Source organism: Rutilus rutilus (assembly GCF_951802725.1).
Source record: "Rutilus rutilus genome assembly, chromosome: 24".
NCBI lineage: Eukaryota > Metazoa > Chordata > Actinopteri > Cypriniformes > Leuciscidae > Rutilus > Rutilus rutilus.
In genome coordinates this window covers 4,051,698-4,076,397 of record NC_140228.1, presented here as the reverse complement: position 1 = coordinate 4,076,397, position 24,700 = coordinate 4,051,698, and the positions used below count along the sequence as shown (strand labels likewise).

Sequence of the window (24,700 nt, the reverse complement as noted above, 5' to 3'; positions counted from 1 at the left end):
TTTTAGTGTAAAAAGTTTTACGGTTAGTATGATGTTCCTGTAAGTAACATTCTTTTGACTTCATTTTTATTAACAACCCAACATTCTACAACATTCGAGTGTTCTGTCTCGACATCTTCAGATACAATGCAAGTGTTTTCTGAACACACTACCAGAACAAGAAAAAAAAAAAAAACAAATAAAACAACCAAAGAAATACAGGAAAAACTAATCACCACAATGGTGACTTCAAATGTTTGATCCTCTTTCCTGCAGTGTCAATCATCACTTTACCTTATTAATTCAAACACTGCTTCAGTGTTCCATTTAACACATAGGCCTACTGTTTGAACAGTGAGCACTGTTAATGAAACACAGGGGATTTTGCTATATAGCATCCAACCGCTTAATATTTAAAGGTGCTGTATGTAACTTTTTCACTCTACTAAAGCATAAAAATACCATAATATGTTTGCTGAGGAGACATGCTAAATTCACATACTCGTTTCTCTGAAAAACACTTCTACAGCCAGTTTTTGAAATGTGCTTTTCCAGGCTGGAATGTTTGTTTTTATTTTGGTCTGTGATACTGCACGTTGCCAATTTGCCAGTTTTCATTGTCCATTGCACTCGTTCCTGTTGCGTGTGTTCAAACTGACAACCCGTGTGAGCACCGTCCAGTCTGAGGAGCAGGTGACGGGAGAAACGGAGATCTCCGATATTTTAAATTGGACTCCAGTACCTATTTCGACCGCTAGTTGTCATTCTTACAGACTGCACATTTAAAGCACATTTAAAGGAGTGTTGATCAAAGAATGTTTTCTGCAAACATCATGAGAATATTTATCAAATACTATATATGGTGATTCCATTACACATTGTTTTAAAACTGTTTAATTCTAACACTTGCAGAAGGAACAATAACTATTGGGCAAGCTACAAAACTTCCACGTTCCAAGTGGAAAAGAACGTGGATGGAAAGGCGTAGCACCAAACACTAGTCCCAAACAAATGAATGTAATAACTGTGCGTAGATCCAAAATAACAAAAAAATCTGAAAAAAGATCTGCACACAAAAATAGGCTAAAAAGTTCACAGGATTTTGTTGTCCAGAGGCCACAAATGAAGTGCAAAAGTGCAAAAAAGTGCAACGTGCACAAAACGTTTTAGGGTTCAACCCTTCATCAGTGCCGACCAAGCATACACCTGCAGTAATTTACAAACTTATTACCGTAATCAACAATGTAATATACTGGATTCTGACTTTATCGTGAGAGCCCACGAAGTTGACATTCCCCTTGTTGAGTGTGCACGTAAAACAGCTGGGGGCGCATGACAATTACTGGAATATGCCAATGAAATCGCTTCCACTATCCAATGCGACAAACGCTGCTTAGTAATCAGCTTCCCCATACACCCCATTTCACCAAGACACAAACAGCTGATCACTCTCCCTGAACCCTCTGGTTCTTTCTGTGAAAATGCGTAAAGCTCGCACTGGGCACAACTCATTTAGCTTTTGCTGTTCTGATGAAGCAAAAGTTGGTGGGGACATTGAGAGAGCATCAAGTACCAGAGCTAAATCCCATGAAGGGGAAAGCGGTTTTGAAACTGGCGAAGTGCGACGCGCCCTTCATGAACCTGCATACTAAAGGATACTGCCCAACGGTTTTATTATCAAAACCTATGTGACAAACAGAAGTAGCGGCCAAATACACTTTTATGATTGAAAACGCTTTCCCTTGGTCTATCAGATCCTGTAGAAATGATAGAACGACTGCCACTGAGCACTGAAAGGGAATCTCGTACTTAGCCGTGCACCAGCGCTCAAACACGCCCTATTTGCATTCATAGAGAGACCTAGTCGACGAAGCTCTAGAATTCTATATGGTTATAGAATCCCTGAGGTGATGTTATAATGTGTTCTGTGAATATGTTTTGCAAAAAAATTTGGGGCATTATGTTTTGCAACATTCTCTGGGGGTACAGTGAAAACTTTATTGAATTTTAAACATGAAAAGTGCTTGTAACTAGTGGGTGGGTGTGCACCACTGCACCATGTATTTTCCTTTTCACTGCTCTGTTTCCCCTGGCCCAACCGGGCACTGCTTTCCCCAGAGAACATCTGTGAACATTGGAACTTGTGACTTGTCAAACGCTGAACAACTGAGGGTCGGGAGCTAGCAAACTGGGGGCTGTTGACTCCCTTCCCTGGGGAAGACCCTGTCAAACTGCCTTCTTCTTCCTCCTCGCTCCCTGAAAATGAGAATGAGGATGAGGAGCTGGCTTGACCGTCTGAGCTGCTGCAGGTGGATAGTTCTTCCTAGGCCAGGCAGTTCTCTGTTCCTGTACTCTGACCCGCTGCATTCATATTAGGTCTATGCCGTTTCGGAATGCGAAAATTGGGAGGTGGGCGGGCCGTAGCTTGTGCGAAGGTCTGTCAGGGTAGCAGAGGTGGTGGAGTCTGCATCTTTCTCGGCATACAGAGTTGCAATGCCTTATCATCCCTCTTTTTCTCTTCGCATCTCTTTTGCATCAGTGTCAGAGCTGAGCCAAAAAAGCCCTCTGCAATGACCGGTGCATCCAGGATGGATTCTTTTTCCCTGTCAGAGAGATTAACCAGATTAAGCCATCGTCCTCTCTCTTGGATAACCATTGTGGCCATGGCTTTCCCAGCGGATTGAACTGCGCATCTCTGAAGACGCAGAGAGAGATCCGTGACAACACAGATCTCTTCCTAGTGTGTCTGACCTGGCATGGTAGACGCTTCATCCTGCAGCCCCCGACCAAGCCCGGCTTCTACAGTCGTTACTTCCTTGTATCGAAAAAGGATGGCGGCCTATTTTGGATCTCAGACACCTGAACAAGGCCCTCATGAGACGGCCATTCAGGATGCTAACAACCAAACAAATCCTCTCGCAGATTCACCCGGGGAATTGTTTTTTTGTCAGTGGATCTGAAAGATGCATACTTTCCGGAAGGACAACATGGCAGTGGTGTCCTATGTAAATCGCCAGGGTGGGCTCAGGTCAAGCAACCTGTACACCATGGCCAAACAACTCCTGCTAAGGGCATAGGTAAACCTGCGCTCGTTAAGAGCAGCGCATGTACCAGGCAAACTGAACCGGGCATCAGACATGCTATCTCGAGACAATGTTCCCCCCGGGGAATGGTCCAGATAATTCAGCTAATCTGGAGTATCTTCGGGAGGGCAGAGGTAGATCTCTTCGCCTCAGAAGACAACTCTCACTGCCCAACATTCTTTTCAAAGAACAGGGATGCGCTGGCCCACGAATGGCCCAGTCGTCCCCTTTATGCATTCCCTCCGGTCTTGATGCTCCCTCAGGCCATCAAACGGATCAGGGAGAACAAGCATGCAGTCCTCCTAATAGCCCCTCTCTGGCGGACCCAAACATGGTTCCCCGAGTTGATGCAGCTGCTGGAGGCAGCTCCCTGGCCAAGACCTTGGACCTCCAACCTCCAGTTTGTAAACCTCCAGTTTGACCTCCAAGTTGTAAAACCTCACAAATGTGAACGGCGAGGCCATGCTCCTCTGCCGAAGCATACGAAGAGCAGTTCCAACTGCCTGAATGGGGCAGAACGCACTATATAAACTCTGAGAGCCCTGATGGGGGAGATTAGGGTTAATTCTCTATCGTCTTCCGATAGGGGAAGGGCAAACAGTGAAATGACCTGGGCTCTGAATGGATTTGAGAGCACCTTGGGTACATAGCCATGTCTCGGTTTGAGGACGACATTTGGCCCAAACTCAAGGCAGGAAGCGTTCATGGAGAGCGCTTGTTAATTGCCCACTCGCTTGACCGATGCTAGGGGTAGCAGGAGTGTGGTCTTGATCGAAAGTGGCTTTAAGTCAGCCCACTGAAGTGGCTCGAAAGAGGGTCCCTTGCGGGCCCTGAGGACCTTGGATAGGTCCTATGAGGGTATATAGAGGGAGGACGAGGCAGGTTCAGCCTCCTGGCCCACTTGAGGAAGTGTACGACCAAGTCGTTCCTTCCTAAGGATTGGCTGGCCACAGGAGCATGGAAGGCTGCTATGGCCGCCACATATTCTTTGAGCATAGAGGGGGTACGACCCGCGTTCAGTAGCTCTTGCAAAAAGGAAAGTACCAGTGGTACTTCACATGAGTAGGGGTCTAGGTTCCGAGCTGAGCACCAGCTGGTGAACACTGACCACTTAAGGACAAATGTTCTCTGAAAACACTATTTCAGTTGCTGAAAGAGAAACAAACTAGCAAAAGTCAATGGTCAAGAGCCCAACTAAAGCAAATTCTGATCACCATAATGGTGACTTCAAATGAAACATTCAATAAAACATCAAATAAATAATCCAAATAATCCATGTTTGTTGAGAAGATCTGCTGTTGTGTCTCATATCAGTGTGTGTGAGTGTTGTTGTCTCTTTGTGTTTATTTGAGTGTGACGGAGGTTTTTGTACGACGCTTTCACTAGAATGAAGCACTGTGGTGGACTTTCGGTGGAGGAACTGAACTGGTAATCAGAAGTAAGTCTTTTTTAAATTATCTAATAAAACTGTATGGTGTGTGTGTGTGTGTGTGTTTTTTAAAAAATCATTAAGGCTATTTATTTGGCAACTTAATTTATTACAAAAAAGTTATTATTGAAAAGCTTTACTTACATTTCCAAACTTATTTATTGTCACATTTCATTGTATTTTATTGATTGATTGCAGCAAATTTATGTATTTAATTTAATTTTGTCTGCTATATTATTATTTCCGATATTTGGTGATATGTTTTTAAGGCATATTTGTATTCATTGTTTTACATTAGTAATTTCACATCTAAAGTATGCTAAAATTTCATTGTATTTTAATTAATTACAATATTTTATATTTTCAATAATTTCTTTTTAATTTGTGCATGACACAAAAGCATGTTAAAAGTAATAATTTAAACTATTAAGTTAACTTAGAATTCGGTTTATGAGAAAGTGTCCTGAATGGTGATTTTCAAAATACAAATAATATATTGAAATGATAATTTAAATTTGTTTCCTATATCTCATAAAGATGTAGATGTAAATTTGAATGAATTTTGAATGAATTATGAATTTTTTACTAAATTCAGAAAAGAATAAATTAGCAAATATTTGACAATATATCACAGAAGAGAGCTGATTTATATTTATACATATATATTGTACTTGATATTTAGTAGCAGTGAATATTTTTTTAATGGAGAATTGTATTCAGGATATTTGTTTGTATATGGTCTATGAATGAAATCAGTGATGTGGAATTTCTGTAAATATGAAATTGTGATTTTTACTACATTACCATGCCTGACATCTAAATGATCCCTAAACTCTGAGCATCAGACAGACGTTAGTGTTGTGTGTGTGTGTGTGTGTTCAGCGGGTCCCTCCGTGTCTCCCTCCGTGTCTCTGCTGTCTCCCTCTTCTCTGCTGATCTCTGGAGACCCCCCCGCTCTGCTCTGCCTGCTCAGCTCTTACTCTCCACGGGGTGCGACGGTGAGCTGGACGCTGGACGGGTCAGAGGTCACAGAGGGGGTTCAGACCAGCGCAGAGAGCGAGCGGGACGGTCTCTACAGTCGCAGTAGCGTCCTGAGCCTCTCACGCTGGGAAGACGCAGAGCACTTCGTCTGCAGAGGAACACACGACGGAGCTGCTCACGAGGCCTCGTTCAACAAGAGCTCCAAATGCTGATGTTTCTCCAGTGAAGACCAGCGTATCTGAGCGTCACGTGATTTACAGCTCAATACTGAAGCAGTCTGTCAATGTGCTGCCATTGCTGTTCATTCAATAAAGCTTCATCTGAACGCAAGCGCACATTTGTGTTGGACTGCATCATTGATCAGTGTGTCGTTCCTTCAAAGTCCTGCACTAAAGTTTCAGCGGCTTTTGATTGATTGTAATAGTTGAGAACAGCTGCATTCAGCAGTAAATGTGAAATGAAGCTCTTGGGGTTTGAACATGGTCACTGGAGACGAGCTGCTCTATTCTGAGACCATCACAATCACTAAACCTGACAATGCAAATGAGAGTTTCACCTCAAACTCACAGTTTCACTCTTTTACTGGTTCAACGCTCTGAACTGGAGCAGTTTCACTTCTGCTAAAATGAGTTATGAGTAATAAGGTCATTATAAGCTTGAGATGATAGCTAGGCCTACTTGAAAAAGGCTCAAAAACATCTTTCTTACATTGACTTTATCATATAGTGTATTGTACAAAACAAACAATATATGGTCTGTTTGATTTCATATCAGTTTACACATTCGGTTTTCTCTGATTCAGAGCATATTTGAGTCAAACCCGTCCATCACAGTACAGATCTGCTGTGTTGAGAAGTATACAATACTTGGTGTTCAGCTCATAGTAATTGCTCACTATAACAGATGTAATAATGAGGATCTGCAGCACTTCAGGCTCTAGTGAGAAACTGTGTTGAGTAATGCGAAGAAAAAGAATAAAGGTTTAAGCTGAATCCGAAATCACAAACTTCACTACTATATATGGGTGAAAAGCAGTGTGTGACAAAAGAAGTATGTCGACTACAGTGAAGCGACGCAACCGACACTAGATCACATGATAATGATAACATGGCCAATATAGTACGTCCAGATTACATTCATACTACACTCATTAATACTGTAGAATGTACTTTATTAACGGTCGTAAAGTAATTACTTATTCAAAAAAGTTTGGCAATTTCGGACACATCCTCAGTGTTAGTTGCACACAAGTCCTGAAAATGTAAGCCAAATGTCTTGATCGCCCCCAGGTGGCTGGTCCCAGTACAGCTCATTAACCCCGTCCTCTCCATGTAATCAAATGGGATGTGTAACAAACTAAACGATCAATTTACACTTCAAATTAATGATGGTTTGTGTCGCTTAGGTAGTTTTTGTTACGCTGATGTAAATTCAGTTGTTCGTTTTTTACAGTTTTTTTCAATTGTTTACACGCAATTTTGAAAACCGGGTTCTTTTTTTCAAAACAGAATAACAATTATCCAAACACCACACTCAATTTGCATAATTCCTAGATTGTTTGCAAAATGACACACTTCAGTCAAAACATATACACATATTTGTGAAAATGCTATTAGTTTTCATTTGACCAACACAGTCCTCAATGATCAGACACTATTGCAGCCAGTTACACACAGCTGTGATAAATATAAAACACATTTGTAAAAAAACTAATTTTAGGAAATAGCATTGTGCTAGATTTTTGGCCAGACATTGTTATGTAATGGATAATTTAGATGACAAAAAAAAAAATAATAATTTAGACCTCAATGGTCGGTACGGCCCTGACTCGTAGGCTATTTGGCCGCTTCAGTTTCTAGAGATGTTTTATTATTCTGGCCTTTTCAGCGCCGCCTTTGCGCCTATAGGCTATTATCCTCGTTTTGTATCTCTTATTTTTTGTTAGCACATCTCTAACAAAGTGACTTTATTTTTTTTTGTTGGGCTGCGAGAAAATAATAATAAAAAAAATAGTGGGGCTGCGCTATGACTGGACACCGGCCCTCCTGGCCAATAAAACAGACCGGCCCACCGGGAATTCTCCCGGTGCTCCCGATTAGCCAATCCGGGCCTGCTTCAAACATTAAAAGACTGAAGGAGCAGGTTACACATACAAACATTAAAGAAACCAAACATGAAAAGGAGGCCGAGGCTTACCAATGGCAGGGAAACTTGTTTAATGAGCACAAGACTCCTATACCACCCTGTGCACAGGTCTCACCACAACACACACCGATACGGTCATGAACACACAGCACTCCGTGACAGAACCCCACCACCGCACACGAGGGCCTATGAACGGCCGGCCCTGAAGCCTCGGCTCCTATAACGAGAAACTAAATTAACAAAATGGTCTCCAAATAAACAAAACAAATAACAACTGAAACTTAAATAAAAGTTACAGAAGAAAAACATTTAATTAATAAACCTGAGAATCATGCATCAAACCACGCTGAGGTTAAGAATTGTGCACCAAAACTGGGTGGATATTCACTCCGCTTTCATACTTCACCAGCAACCCGGCGATCACAAACAATATGAAAGCAGGTGTCACAATACACATGAACTGAGTGCACACGCGCTGACGAGCGAGTTGTCCAGGAGAAACCAGGATCGCTAAAGCAGCAGCATCAAATAGTGTTGCCCCGCAGGCCTCACTGAACGCACGGTATCCGAGAACAGATTATTCCTGTTAGAATTTAAACCTTAAAATTACTACAACAAAAGCACGGTAATGCAGTAGGGGCATCTAAATTTCTTAAAATTGCAGTTGGAAATAAGGTGAGAACAAGGAATGATTCAGTTTAGAAAGAAGAATGAGGATAAATCATAAATGCAGAAAAACTAAAATATGGTGAAAGATTGAAAAATATCCACTAAGTGAAGATCAAACGCGACTGAATTTCCTCATAAATGACTGAAAATAACAGGAGAAAAATGACTTATGAAAAATCATGATCAAAGCTGTCATATACTGACCAAGCTCAAACTTTTATATTATTATAATATATTAATATAATAATATTATTGCTTATTATAAGATCATATTGTTTTATATTGTGTGTGTGTGTGTGTGTGTGTGTGTGTGTGTGTGTGTGTGTGTGTGTGTGTGTGTGTGTGTGAAAGTGTTTGAGAAGCTGCAGTTTCAGTTCAGTCACTGTGACTCTGACTGACGGAGGTTTTTGTACGACTCTTTATCACTGTGTGAACACACAGCTACTAGGACAGTGGAAACTCATACAGTAATAATGTCCAGCATCTTCAGTCTGGACTCCACTGATGGTCAGAGTGAAATCACTGTTAGATCCACTGCCACTGAATCTAGATGGAGTTCCTGACTGGAGGCGGTTTGTTGCATAAATCAGGAGTTTAGGAGCTTCTCCAGGTTTCTGTAAGTACCAGCTCAGAGCGGGTTTTCCATCACCATAACAGCAGTGTGGATTTCTAATGGTTTTACAGGTTACAGTGACTGATTGTCCAGTTTGAGAGAGCCGCTCTGAGGGAGTTTGAGTCACTGTCACCTGCCCAACAGATTCTGACAAGAGAGAAAGATTAGAAATCACACACACTTTTACAACCTTATATCTTCACAACACACACAAAGATAACGAGTGAATAACGTTTGTAATCTTGACTGACACAAACCTCGACATAACACTGCCAGCGTCCAGATCAATATGGTGATGAAAGTCATTTTTGTAGGTTGAAGGTTCAGTTCTAGTGAAAAACAGCTGTTGATCATGTTTGATGTTTGACAGAGTTATAAACACATGCAGAGCACTGAAGCGTGTGTCGCTCATGTAAAACACACTCTATGCAAACGCTTCAGTCACAGATTTAACTTTAATGTGCTTTCATTGAGACTTTACAAACATTTCACGAGTTCACATGTTAATATGATCCTCTACTGATATAAAGAAATATTTTCTGAGTGTGAGTGTGATATTGCTTTGCTACAACAGTTTAATGAACAAGAATCTATCATTGAGTACTTTATATTTTAGTCATTTATATTGCCAGTAGTTATTTACTAACTGAAAGTTACGGCTAACTGAAATATTTCCAAACGAAACCACAGTAAAGCAAACCAGTGCGACTCTGAGAAACACAATCGTGGCCTAATAGTTAGAGAGAGTCAGACAGGTTTAATGCAGAGGACAAACTCTGAGTTTGGGTTTCCACACTTGGCCTTCATATGTCACTTTCACAATAGTTCCTGAATGAATGAGTGTTTTTAATCGGATGATAAAGTTAATGGCTGCATCTGCATCACATCTTCCCTTCTATATAGTAGGCAAAAAACAGTATGTGACAAAAGAAGGATGTCCGAATTGACAATACTCATAAAAGCAAAAAGTACTCGGACGTCCGACTACTTTTGGAGAGATTCTGAAGTGTGATACGATGGACACTTTACTATCCCATGAGGCCACAGGAGAGGATCTGTGAATGACAGTGAAGAGATGCAGCTGACGCTGGTAGATCACATGATAATGACAACATGGCGAATGTAGTACGTCTGGATTACACACACACACTCATTTATACTATATAGAACTGACTTTTTTAGCGGCCGTGAAGTAATTACTAAAATCAAAATAAGTATCTACTCAAGAGAGTATGTGATTTCAGCACTTCTTTCAGCTTTTTCTACCGATTCAGAGACTTCATTCTTCGAAGGCCGATCGCCTCACAGCGGCGCGACGAAGTCTGTCTCAACTCAAAGGCTCCTTCAAATGCGTCTTAATTTCCTGTGAAACAACACTCACATTTCCCATTTAACACTCAGTCCGTCCTTCACGGCCTTTGAAGGATCCAGACTCTGAATTGACCGTTCACAAAGACCCGCCCCCTTTAGTTACTGTTGCTATGTCCGATAAGCGACGCCACTCTCACGCCACACACGTTCTCACGCAGTGAAACACACATCGCGGAGCAGAGAAACTGACAACACACTGACAGACAGGACAGACCAGGGTACTTTTGATATGAAACAAAGTCTCACCTTTCAAATTTAGTTATTTTGTAAAGAGATGTTAACAATAAATACCGTTTTGTGTGCCGTTCGAGACTCCGCCTTAAGACATCTAGCCTTATATGGATATCTATACTCCTGACTGCTTTGTCAGACAAAATGGCGGATGGCGGATTATGATTGGTCAGATCGCCTGTCAATCAAACTCCCTGCGAAGGGTCAATTGGGACGCAGCCATTGACATAGTAGTTGTTCATTTAAGCTATTAGTCGACTAATCGCACATGTATATTAATAAGCCATATAAATCATAATAATAAGCCTTTAACCCTCTGGGGACCAAAAACGCGCCCGCGCGTTTTGCTCGTTTTTTTTTTAGCAATGAAAAATAAACACAAAATGCTCTGTTAATTTTGATCTTTCATTTTCGTGTAATACATCAATCGATCCTGTTCAGTTTCTATTTTTTTTCTGTATACTCACAATAAAAATAAAGTGTTTTGCTTTTTGACAAATAAAGAAAAATTAACATGATGCGATTTCTGCCTTCTCTCTGTCAGTAAACTCCCATTTGAAACGCGTTCGAAAATGATCTATAACTCCGCGAAAATTCAGTCAAACAGGCAAACAGACCCACGGGCATAAAGCTTGAGATCGCATCTTTTAAATGAAGTAATTTATATAAAAAACAAATATTATCAGCTTCTGTAATCTGTATAAAAAGAGAGCGATTCCAGTCGAGCTCATTACGAGCTCATTCAAAAGTAATGTGACCACTCCCCGGAGAGCGCGTGCTATTCAAATGCAAATTCTGAGAACGCCCACATCAGCTGTAAACAAAGCGCCGCGAGTGAGGCATAATATAGCCTACCTTATGGAGAAAAGATTCCTCAGAACAGTGCTGATATGAGGAGCAATATCTCCTGATATGAGGAGCAGATCCCGCTGAGGAGTGAGGTAGGCTGTTATCTTTTCTCAAGTGTTAATGTGGAATAACGTTATGGAATAACGTTAGTGTAGGCCTATGTAAACAAAAAGATGAATCGCGTTTCTATAATATGAATCGCGTTTCTGTGAGATGAATGAAGGGTACATATTTGTAAAGACTGTTTAGCCTAAATATGAATCGCGCGTCTGTGTGTGAAAGAATAAACTGCTTTGCTATAGCCTACTGAGATGAGTAAAAATCGACTGAAATATGTTGAAATAAAATGTATTTGTATAAGCAACGTATTAAACTGCAAATTAACATTTATAGGCTATGCCCTAATATTTCATAAAAACAACGTTACAGTCAGGCGAAGTATGAAAGACAACATTTTGTTGACTAGATTTGGGTACAGTTTTTACTGTAGAATATACTGTCACATCAAATAAGCTTTTGTTTAGCAATTTCTGCTCATATCTATATATATATATATATATATATAAAATACTATTTTTGTCAAAAATAAAGTCATAGACTAAGATATTAGATGTTCCAATGTTGGCTATATTCAAACTAATGAATACATATTGTAATAACTGCAGTTATTAAGCGTGGGAGCTGACTGGAGCTTAAACTACGCTATTTACTTTTACTAGGCTAATTACTAGCGCGAGCTAGAGCACTCATGTCCCATACACCGCTCGACCAAGAGTGTCTCAGCAAGTGGAGCATCAGTAGCACAAACCAGCAGGAGGCAGTACTGTTATCTTACTCTCTCTTTTATTCAGAACAACAGAATAAGAACTGCACAGGCAAAACCCCATCTTACACATCTCTTACCACGACGGTGAGAACCACATTTTTACATAAAGCAGTAAATGAACCAAGAACACTCAAACTAACTCAAACATAAACACACATAACTTTACTAACACAAAAACCCAACCATCTTGCTTAAATAACGCATAAATCAACCCCCAACAAACAAGTACCCATAATGCACCCAGCTGCTAGCGCTGACTGCCAGGTCATTACAATAACCCCCCCCCAAGAGGGTTAGTGTCCCCACAACCCTAATCTCCCACAACAAAATCCAACAAATGTCCCGGTCGGCGTCGAACACGCTTCGACCTCCCTGGTGTTCTACCCCCAGCGCCAGGCTCAGCCCTGAGTCCGTTATTGTCCATCTCGGCGCTGGGAGTGGATTTTGGGGAGCCTCTCTGGCTTCCATCAGTCTTTTGCTCTGGAACCAGTGGGTGGTATGGTGCCAACCGGTCCTTATGAAGCACCACCCGTCTACCCCGTCCCGGCATTCGGACCCGGAAGACAACCTCAGAAATTTTGTCCAGAACCTCCCCGGGTCCCTGCCAATGATGAGTCAGTTTTGGTGACAACCCCCGCTTCCTCTGGGGGCAGAACACCCACACTCTGTCCCCTGGCCCAATCATAGGCCCATGGGCCCGGGCATCGTATGCCCGCTTCTGGCGAGCTCCAGCGTCCTCTAGAGCCTCCCTGGCCAGTTGATGGACCGTACTCAGACGCTCTTTCAATTTTCTGAAATAATCCAATTCTGGCCCCCCAGCAATCTCCGGCTCGGGGGGAGACCCAAACACCAAGTCCACTGGTGTGCGGAGCTCCCTCCCAAACATCAGTGCCGCCGGTGTGCACTGACTCGACTCTTGCACCGCTGTCCTATATGCCCACAGGACCAGGGGCAGATGCTGGTCCCAATCTCTCTGATGCTGACTGGTCAAGATGGCAAGTTGGGTGGCCAGGGTGCGGTTGAACCGCTCAACTAATCCATCGCTTTGCGGGTGGAGGGGAGTGGTTCTTGTTTTCTTCACCCCTAATCGCTGGCACACCTCACTGAACAGTCGGCTCTCAAAATTGCGCCCCTGGTCACTATGAAGTTCGTCCGGCACCCCAAACCGGGCGAACATCTCGTCCACCAGTCGCTGTGCCGTCGTGGAGGCACTCTGATCCGGCACTGCATACGCCTCTGGCCACTTCGTAAAATAGTCCATAGCGACCAGGACAAAGCGATTGCCAGCCTCTGTGATGGGAAACGGACCCAAGATGTCCACCCCGATCCTCTCCATAGGCGCCCCGACTAGGTACTGCTGCAACGGCGCATGAGAGCGTTGGTTGGGTCCCTTCTGTGCCGTGCAAATATCACAGCAATGAACGTACAGCTCTGTATCTTGCCGACATCCCGGCCAGTAGAACCGCTGCCGCAGTCGCCGCACTGTCTTGGAGTTCCCGAAATGACCGGCTCCAGCTGCCCCATGAACCCAACGGAGGACCTCCGGCCGCAAAGCGTGGGGAACCAGGAGTTGCAGGCGGTCGATGCCCCCCCCCGGTGCCTGCCACCGCCTGTAGATCACGCCTTCGTGGAGCTCCAGGCTGCCCCACTGGGAATGAAGTGTCTTGATCTCAGGCCCCTGGGAGGACACAGCTGGCCAGTCCGGACGGGTTTGGGCCTCCAACCAGCCCCTCACCTTCACCAGAACTCGATCATTCGTCTGATGTTGCCTCAGCTGCTCAGTGGTGAATGGCTCCCCATCTCCCCCACTGCCACCGGGCCTTACTGCTGCCGACGATGGCCCCAGACCTCGTTCTTCCTGGCGACTGCAGTACCGACATTCGTCAGCAAAGCATGGACGTCTGGAAAGGGCGTCAGCGTTAGCATGCTGCCGCCCTGGTCGGTGCTGGACCTCGAAGTCATACTCTTGAAGGATCTCCAGCCACCTTGCCACCTGACCCTCTGGCTGGCGGAAATTCAGCATCCAAGTGAGGCTAGCGTGGTCGGTCCTCAGTGTGAACCTGGTGCCCAGGAGGTAGGGCCTGAAGTGACGGACCGCCAGGACCACTGCTAACAACTCCCGCCGGGTGACGCAGTAATTTCTTTCTGGGCGACTGAGACTGCAACTATAATAGGCCACCACTCGCTCTCCATTCTCCCCCCTCTGAGATAGTACGGCCCCGACCCCCACGTTACTGGCATCAGTGTCCACAAGGAATGGTTGGTTGGGGTCAGGGTAGGCCAGGACAGGAGCATCGATGAGAGCGGCTTTAAGCTGTTGAAAGGCCACAGTGCAGTCCTCTGACCACCCAAATCGTCGGCCCTTGTTTGTCAGCTGATGTAAGGGGCTGGCGATGGTTGCAAAGTCTCTGACGAACCTCCTGTAATACGAGGCCAGACCCAGGAAGCTCCTCAGCTCAGTGATGTTGGTTGGTGGGGGCCAGTCCCTCACCGCGGCCACCTTTGTTGGGTCGGTAGCCACCCCGCTCTCACTGACCACATGCCCCAGGAACAGTGTCTGGCGGGTGAGCATGTTGCACTTGGCCGGGTTCAACCGCAACCCAGCATTACGGATGGCTGTCAGGACCTCCCGTAAGTTGTGTACAGCCTGGTCAAAGTCTCTGGCATGGACTAACAGATCGTCCAAGTAAACCACACAGCGGGTGCGGGGGATGTCTTTAAGGACCCGCTCCATCAGCCTCTCAAAGGTGGCTGGGGCATTACACAGTCCAAAGGGCATCACTTTAAACTGCCACAGTCCTTGCCCTATGGTAAATGCAGTTTGGGCCGGGCCTCTGTCGCCAGCTCCACTTGCCAATAACCGCTGCGCAAGTCCAAAGAGCTGAACCAACAGGATCCAGCTACATAATCCAATGCATCATCAATGCGTGGCAGTGGGTATGAGTCCTTGCGGGTGACCGCATTTAGTTGCCGAAAGTCTACACAAGGGCGCCACCCCCCCGTTTTCTTCCGCACCATGACCATGGGTGCGGCCCAGGGACTGTCTGAGGGCTCAATAATGCCATTAGCTGCCATTTCTCTGATCATTTCTTCAGCAGCCTGGCGTTTGGCGAGAGGCAGTCTATGGGGGCGTAAACGAATGGGGGCAGCGGGGCCAGTGTCAATGTGATGCTGCACCAGAGCTGTTCTGGTACAATCCTCCTCTCGGGCAGCAAAAATGTCCACAAAGTCTCCCAATAGGCATTGTAACTGCTCCTGCTGTGGTACACTCAGATGCTCACTGCTTCGCCGCCCCAACTCCTCAACAGCAGCAACAGTTTCAGGTGACGTGGGGGCGGATGGAGAGTGGGGTGGTAGTGATTGAGATGCACTGGTCTGAGCTGCAATAGTCCCCGGAGGCTCACCCTGGGTCTCTGCAGCTCTCGGGTGTCGGTTGGGGGCCGGAGCTTCTCCATGACGGCCCCGGCCCAATCGAAGAGGCACGGTCTCGTTACCTAGGCATAGGGCGGCCCCTGGCACATCGACACATGCTCCCCAGCGGGCCAACAAGTCCAAGCCCACAATACAGTCATCTCTGATATCGGCGAGCCAGAACTCGTGGCTCGTCTGGCTCATCCCCACCACCACAGACAGCAGCTTCTTTCCAGGCATTACTGTCCTTTCACCTGTGACGGTGAGCAGTTCGGTATTGGTGGGGGTCCAGTCCTTCGGAAGAGGACCGTCAGTTTCCGACAACAGTCCTTTTCGTAGTAAGCAAATGGTGGACCCCGTATCTACCAGGGCGCTGCAGGGCTGCCCATCAACAACACAGTCCAGGTACAGTCCTCTGGCAAAACCGCAGCGCCCTACGGTAGGGCAGTCGTAATGGAGGGGTGTTGAAGAACGGGGTGAGGGTCCCCTCACTGCCTCACTCCGAGGTCGTTTCCCGGGGGTGACGTTGCCCTGGGCCGGGGGCTCGGGGCAGGGCAGTCCCTGGCGAAATGCCCCGGTTCCCCGCAGCGGTAGCAGCGGTCTAGCCTCGACCTCCGTCGGGGGGTCGCTGCTGGTTGAACACGGCTGACCTCCTCCTCAGATCGGACCCCGTCCCCCTCCCATTCGGCTGCTCTCGTCAGATGACGCCGGAGTGGAGATTGACCTGTCGCCGTCCCATCCTGTAGCACATCCTCAGCTCGCTCAGCCTCTCTCAGCGCCTCACTTAGATCTCGGGGTGACAACAGGCGGACATGTTGGCGGAGCCGCTCAGGTGTAAGACCCCGCAGAAAAGCATGGAGGCTCAGCTCTTCCCGTGCTGCGGCCTGGAAGGTAGGGTAGCCCTTCCGGGCGTAAACCCGGATATCAGCGGCGAAAGCGCCCACACTCTCTCCCTCGCGGCGACGTCGGTTATTCAGCTCCTCCCTGCTCTGTTCTGCGGAGGTTCTCTGCCCGAAGCGGCGGTTGAGAGCAGCGGTGAGGGCCTGGAGATCACGCCGCTCCTCAGGAGATAGATCGATGAGGACCTGGAGCGCGGAACCCTCCAAAGCGAGGGCCAAGTGAATCGCTGTCTCCTCACAGCTCCATCCATCGTGGAGGGCGGCCAGGTCGACTTGTGCCAGGTAGGGCTCCAGGGGCGTCAACCCGCTATATCGTGGCAGCTTGGCAGGCGATCGTGTGAGGGGGCCTGGCCGGCCATTGGTTTGGAGTGTCGGTGTGATGGATGGAAATTCATTCTGCCTGTGACTAGGAGAGCGGTACACTGTCCGGTGTACACTAGCGCCATCAGGCCGGTGCGGAGCCCTGCTCCTCCGCGTCGTCTCACTCGTCAGACGCTCTAGCATGATGCTGTTCTCTTGAATGGCACGCTCTAATTCGCCTATACTTTGCTCCATAATGGCGTCTTCGAAACAGCCTAAATCCCACTTCTGACACCAATGTAATAACTGCAGTTATTAAGCGTGGGAGCTGACTGGAGCTTAAACTACGCTATTTACTTTTACTAGGCTAATTACTAGCGCGAGCTAGAGCACTCATGTCCCATACACCGCTCGACCATGAGTGTCTCAGCAAGTGGAGCATCAGTAGCACAAACCAGCAGGAGGCAGTACTGTTATCTTACTCTCTCTTTTATTCAGAACAACAGAATAAGAACTGCACAGGCAAAACCCCATCTTACACATCTCTTACCACGACGGTGAGAACCACATTTTTACATAAAGCAGTAAATGAACCAAGAACACTCAAACTAACTCAAACATAAACACACATAACTTTACTAACACAAAAACCCAACCATCTTGCTTAAATAACGCATAAATCAACCCCCAACAAACAAGTACCCATAATGCACCCAGCTGCTAGCGCTGACTGCCAGGTCATTACAATATGATAAAATGTAGGCCTATAATCTTTCTCTTTTTTTTTACAAAGAAAGAGTACACTTGAAATATTGTTGAAATTGTAATTATTGTTGTAATTGTAACCTTTTTAATAAAATAGCAAAACATATTTACAAGATAGATGTAAGCAAAATCTTAAATGGTCAATATAAGTCTTCTTCAAAATATATCTTTTGTCCTTGCATTGTGGCTCAGTCAGTGTCACACCTGAAAGAATGGCTCATTAGGCAGAGTCATTATGCAGAGTCATTATGCAGAGTGGGTGGGACATTGTAATCTCAGGTGTAAACTACTCCTCCTTCACGCCCCCTCGCATATTGGCTTTCCAAGCAAAACCTGTTTTACACTATTTAAATCAATGTATTTTTTTTGTGAACAATAAAGCAAGACTATTTTCACATAATTTTGAAGCTAGAACTCGAAGAGACAACATCCATTAGTCAAAAGTCTTGTGGGCACATATTTTGTATGAGTTTTGTGGTCTTATTTCAGCAACTTTCATTTTTATTTTTTTAAATAACCACGCATAAACATTATTCTCTTAAAAATACAAACATCTACATATATGTTGCTCGCATATTATGGTAGGCCTGTTTGTGCTATATAGAGTGAATTTACACCTTTGCCATTAAATAAATAACTGAAAAAAGCACAAATGTCAAGGCATGTCAGAACATCTCAAGGGCCCCAAAAACACCTTGGTCCCCAGAGGGTTAATGTCCTATATATAATACATCGGCTAATCAGCGCTCAGGCGCGCGCATAAAGCTTGTCACAGCGCACCGGCAAACTACAGAGAACCGCCGGTAACGATCTGTCCGTCACAGACTGAGTGACTTCGCCACAAGTTTTTTTTTTTCTGCGACTAACTGATGAATAAACTTTTTAGTTGACCAAGCCTCTTCTAGTCGACTAAAGAGTAGTTGAATATGAAGGAGCAGCTCTACACTCAATTCAGTCTCTTGTCTCGTAACGATGAAACTTGCAGAAAGAGTCTCTGTAAAATCCAGCACTAAAGCTGCAGGTTAAACACATCTGTGTGTGATGATGGAGGATCTGCTTCTGTCACGAGACTCGACTCCAGCTCTGAGTATCGCTCCACTTATTCACTGAATTACAGTAATCTTCAATTACCTACAATAACCGTCTCATAGTTTTGTGAATACGTTTAAAAAAAAAAAAATCAGGTAAAAGCACAAATAACAATTCTTATCTCTTTCTTATCAGAGGCGTCTGATTGGTGCAGAGGAGGGAGAGGCGTGTCTAAACTGAACTGTTGATCAAGGTTATAATTAAAACAGCAAGCTAATATAAAACTCTTACTGTCTGCAGAATATAGTGAATAGTAAACAAATTACATGTTAGGATGGTCAGATGAAATAACCATGGAATATTATGAAAATTAAAGTCTATTATTAATAAAAGGAGGCAACTAGGGCAAACTGAAATCACTCAGATCTCAAATGTGTCACAAAATCTCTTTCTGAACTCTATAATTATTAAGAGTGTCAGATTAATTTATATGGTTTTATTTCAGATGCAAGTGTGACGATGTTATTTCAGATCCTCCTTTGAGCAGCTGCAGTTTCAGTTCAGTCACTGTGACTCTGACTGACGGAGGTTTTTGTACGACTCTTTATCACTGTGTGAATGTATAATCACCCAAACAATTATGATAAGAATCTGTTCTGCAATGGAAACTCTGACAGTAATAATGTCCAGCATCTTCAGTCTGGACTCCACTGATGGTCAGAGTGAAATCACTGTTAGATCCACTGCCACTGAATCTAGATGGAGTTCCTGACTGGAGTTCTTTTGTATAACGAATCAGGAGTTTAGGAGCTTCTCCAGGTTTCTGTAAGTACCAGGATAAATAAGCTCCACTACTAAATCTGTGCACATCACTGCTGGTTTTACATTTGATATTCACAGTTCCTCCTGGTTGTTCTGCTGTTATTGAGGGACTCTGAGTGACGGTGATCTGTCCTCTACACTCTGAAACACAACAAGAAGAAAATACACTCAAAACTTTGACAATATACTTGAAGAAATGAATTAATATCAAACTTGTGCTCCACAAACCTTGAGCAAACGCTGTGAGAGTCCAGATGAAGATGATGATGAAGGTCATGTTGATGAAGATTGTTGTGTGTGTCAGTGATGAAGTGTTAGCACTATAAACACTCTCACACACTGAAGATCTGATCAACATGCAAACACACTCCACATCATTTCCCTGAAGACAGTCACTCATTAACAGACACAAAACACAATCACTGAAGTGAGAACAGAGTAAAAATGATTGTTTTTCATAATATTTGATCTTCTACAGTAGCCAAGATGTTAAAAATTATAGAATTCAATTTAGTTCTGAATAAATCTACAAGACCAACTTCAGCATATTAACCTGAATATCTGCTGTGAGAATATTTTTACTGTAGTTGGAGTGAAACGTCGCTGTTAATCCCCAAATTTTACACCAAATCCATGTGTGTTCCTGCAGTTTATGAACAGACATGAGGATCATCACACACTTTGTTTAATGTGTCCTTCATCCAAACTTCCTCCTGTTCCTCGACGAGGTGTGAACTGTGTCTATAACTCTAGTCAAACTCCTGTTGTAAGTTGATTCTCCACATTGAGGATGATTTGTCTCGGTCTGAGGAGGAAAATGCCTCAAGAGGCTCTGGGTGATTCTGTAGCCAAGATCGGCCCGTGATGCTGAACGTCCTCAAGACACTCGACATCATGTATTTTTCTAATGTCAGGTTTATGCATCTTTTACTCTTTATCGCTGAGCATTTGATGTTTTGTATTGATTATCTTTTAATTGATGTAATTGGCATGACACATTTACCTGACTAATAATTAATTGTTACATTTGGATTTATTCTGATTTACTCTGAAATGATTAACTCTGGTAGATTACATTAAGTCCATAACACCACAACTCTACACTCAGGTTAGTAACGGACTGACATCAGCCGAGGAGGAGCAGAGGAGCACGCCGACTGAAGTTTCAGAGATACGACTAACACATCGGCAAAGTCAATATATAGACTAATCTAAACAGGGTGAGCATTATTCTAACTAAGTGTACGTCTGAAACCACGGCATAAATATACAAAGTTCCCATTAGAAGTAGTTAAGTTAGTCAGCTTAGTCCTATGGTAATGGTCGTGGCCTCAGGTTAGATATAATCTTACGTTAATTAAGTGTGTTCAGATCTATGGGGACTAAATAACTGATTAAACTGATCAAGCACAGATTTAAGATGCTGGTGATTCAGTTTAGAAAGAAGAATATATAAAATCATAAATGCAGAAAATCTTTAAAAAATGTGGTGAAGGATTGAAAAATATCCACTGAAGTGAAAATCAAAAGTGACTGAATTTCTACATGAAGGATTTAATAGAAACAGGAGACAAATATGACTTCTCAAAAATCACAATCAAAATAGTGAAAAACTGATGAAGCTCAAGAAAGTGATGTTCAATAAGATCATATTGAGTCGTTTCTTCACCGTTGTGTGTGTGTGTGTGTGTGTGTGTGTGTGTGTGTGTGTGTGTGTGTGTGTGTTTGAGCAGCTGCAGTTTCAGTTCAGTCACTGTGACTCTGACTGACGGAGGTTTTTGTACGACTCTTTATCACTGTGTGAACACATTACCACTGTGATAACTCTGACAGTAATAATGTCCAGCATCTTCAGTCTGGACTCCACTGATGGTCAGAGTGAAATCACTGTTAGATCCACTGCCACTGAATCTAGATGGAGTTCCTGACTCGAGGGTTTTTGCAAAACGAATCAGGAGTTTAGGAGCTTCTCCAGGTTTCTGTAAGTACCAGGAAACTAAGGGTCTCGAGTAGCTGGTTGCTACATCTCTACTGAGTTTACAGCTCATCTCTACAGTTTCTCCTGGTTTGGCAGGTTTCACAGGAGTCTGAGTCACTGTGATCTGAGATCTACAGCCTGAAAAACGAATCATTTATCAGTCCATAAAGTTTATTCATTTATTAGTCAATTTAAAGCTGTGTTAAAATCATATTATTTAAATTATTTATTTAGAATATAAACTGTTCACCTTGTAGTATAAAGCAGTATAACAGTGTCCAGATGAAGATGATGAAGGTCATGTTGATGAAGATTGTTGTGTGTGTCAGTGATGAAGTGTTAAACTCACAGCACTATAAACACTCTCACACACTGAAGATCTGATCAATATGCAAACACACTCCACATCATTTCCCTGAAGACAGAAGAAACACTGTTTTGTCTTTTAGTGTCTTTGCTAATAAACTTCTGTGGATCATTTTCAGAAACAGAAACTCATGATTTACTTCATGTTATTTTGGGTCGATCTTCTCGCTCTAAACACTGTTTTAATGATCAGTTTCATTCAGACTTTGATGCTGAGAGAATTTAATACCTGAGCTGCAGATTTATATCATCCATGATACTGTATAACAGGTCAAAGGTCATCCAATAGAGAATGACCATCTAAATCTGGCTGAAGATTTCATTATAAAGCAGGTCAATAGAATTAGCAGAGTTTATATCACATGTGATGAATGTATTTTGTGGCTCTTTTTCGATGCTCTTTGTGTGTGTGTGTGTGTGTGTGTGTGTGTGTGTGTGTGTGTGTGTTCATTTGAGTGTGACGGAGGTTTTTGTACGACTCTTTCACTAGAATGAAACACTGTGGTGGACTTTCGGTGGAGGAACTGAACTGACGATCAGAAGCTGTAAGTCTTTCTTAAATTATCTAATAAAAACGTATGATGTGTGTGTTTTTAGAAGGAGGTTTAAGGTTATTTAACAGCATTTGGCAAAAATATTCTTAATTTATTACAAAAATACATTATTGAAATGCTTTATTTGCTTTACTTCAACTCTTATTTATTGTCGCATTTTAGTCTATTTTACTGATTGATTGCACACATTCATGCATTTAAATGTAATATTGTCTGCTATATTATGAATGTCATATTTGGATATATTCTATGTTTATTACATTTCAATCCATAGTTCACATTCATAATGTTTTACATTAGTAATTTCACACATAATGTGTGCTAACATTTCATTGTTTTTTAAGTAATTGGAACGTTTTCAGTTATTTCTAAATATATTTAATTTGACACAAAAGTTGGATGATATAGACAAAATAAATTTCATCAGTTCATCATCAGGCAAAAAGAAATTTAGTTGATGAAGTTGATAAGTTTACTTATATTTCTGTTTATGAGGAAGTCTATTGAATGGTGATTATTTACAAAACACAAATAATATATTGTGTTAAGTTATATTTAACTTAGTTAAATCTAGTTAGTTAAATCTATTACCAGTTTTCAGTGTATACAGTAAAGCAACAAACCCTTTACCAATTAATCATTTTTACTATAGCGTTTTTACAGTCTTTTACCGTTAAAATTATGATAATTTTTTACAATGTACAATATTTAGTAATACTGATTAAATGGAGAATATTTTGAAACTAAACTCAGGATAGTGTGTATGAATGAAAGCATGAGGTGAAACTACAGTAAAGATGAAATGATTGTGCTTTTTACTGTATTACCATCAGACAAAGAGACATTTAGTTAATGAGCATTTTAAAAATCAATCATTTAAACTATTAAGTTTGCGGATGATTGTGTCTTAACAGAAGAATAAAAAAAAATCATAATTACAATTGAAAAACTACTGAAAATTACAATTGATTGTGAGTATCAAAATAGAATAATATTTTTAAAAATACTTATGTAATACTTTATTCTAAATCTTATGAATAAATGTATTAATCAATTTTATGTGGACAATGTTTTAAAAAATTTGATTGAGATTAAAAGGTTCTGTAACAATTCTGAGAAAATTCAATATTTTTTATTTATTTAATCATTTATTTAAATTTTATAATTCATATTAATATTTTTAAATGTAATTTTTCATTTTACATTAATAATTTATTTAACATATTATTGCTAACATTTAGTTAATTTCATGTATTGACTGCAGATATTTTAAAATCTATTCAATAACTTCTTCATATATATATATTTTTTTCTATAATTCTTGGTAAATGTAACTATTAAGGGCTTTTTTAAACGCATGAATATATTTTTTTATAATTTTCATCAGACAAAAAGAAACTCAGTTGAAGAGCATTTTGAAAATTAATCATTTAAACTATCAAATTTGCTGATGTTTATAATTGTGAGTTTCTGAATAGCAGAATATTTTCAAAATACAATTAATATTGAAATGATCATTTAAATTAGTTTTCTAGATCTTATAACGACATCACAATATAACCATCAATTTACTTGGACAATGTTTTTCAAACTCATTCTGTGGATCATTTAAAATGTAACTTGTATATTTAAAATCAAATGATCATTCATGAATGTGTGTGTGTGTGTGTGTGTGTGTGTGTGTGTGTGTGTGTGTGTGTGTGTGTGTGTGTGTGTGTGTTCAGCGGGTCCCTCCGTGTCTCCCTCCGTGTCTCTGCTGTCTCCCTCTTCTCTGCTGATCTCTGGAGACCCCCCCGCTCTGCTCTGCCTGCTCAGCTCTTACTCTCCACAGGGGGCGACGGTGAGCTGGACGCTGGACGGGTCAGAGGTCACCGAGGGGGTTCAGACCAGCGCAGAGAGCGAGCGGGACGGTCTCTACAGTCGCAGCAGCGTCCTGAGCCTCAGCAAAGCACGCTGGGAAGCCGCAGAGCGCTTCGTCTGCAGAGGAACACATGCCGGAGCTGCTCACGAGGCCTCGTTCCTCAAGAGCTCCGAGTGCTGATGTTTCTCCAGTGAAGACCAGCGTATCTGAGCGTCACGTGATTTACAGCTCAATACTGAAGCAGTCTGTCAATGTGCTGCCATTGCTGTTCATTCAATAAAGCTTCATCTGAACGCAAGCGCACATTTGTGTTGGACTGCATCATTGATCAGTGTGTCGTTCCTTCAAAGTCCTGCACTAAAGTTTCAGCGGCTTTTGATTGATTGGAATTAGGGGTGGAACAATAATTACAGTGGATAGTGACAATATGTATCGTATTATTCACCCAAAATGAAAGTTTAGGAAGTTTACAGGGTTTTCGTGTCACTACTACATTAAACAACTGTATATAATGTTAAATATAATGTATATAATGCAAT

At 42.6% G+C, this 24,700-nt stretch overlaps 1 protein-coding gene and 2 long non-coding RNA genes across 3 annotated transcripts; 2 read left to right on the top strand and 1 right to left on the bottom strand.

Annotated features, from left to right (window-relative positions):
• Positions 1 to 4,446: 4,446 nt before the first annotated feature.
• On the top strand, positions 4,447 to 5,802 carry LOC311284495. Its single transcript, XR_014626238.1, has 2 exons — positions 4,447 to 4,500; positions 5,374 to 5,802. It is a non-coding gene; the product is annotated as an uncharacterized lncRNA (long non-coding RNA).
• Positions 5,803 to 16,075: 10,273 nt separating this feature from the next.
• Positions 16,076 to 19,699, bottom strand: LOC311283999 (uncharacterized protein; the record flags this gene model as incomplete). The annotated part of the gene is made up of 2 exons (XM_084398805.1): positions 19,631 to 19,699; positions 16,076 to 19,543 (listed from the first exon to the last, which is right to left on the bottom strand). Exon 2 carries the CDS (start codon positions 17,039 to 17,041, stop codon positions 16,076 to 16,078), a length of 966 nt encoding a protein of 321 aa, XP_084254931.1. The 5' UTR covers positions 17,042 to 19,543; positions 19,631 to 19,699.
• A 2,254-nt stretch (positions 19,700 to 21,953) lies between these two features.
• LOC311284486 lies at positions 21,954 to 24,464 on the top strand. Its single transcript, XR_014626229.1, has 3 exons — positions 21,954 to 22,079; positions 22,237 to 22,291; positions 24,025 to 24,464. It is a non-coding gene; the product is annotated as an uncharacterized lncRNA (long non-coding RNA).
• Positions 24,465 to 24,700: the final 236 nt, after the last annotated feature.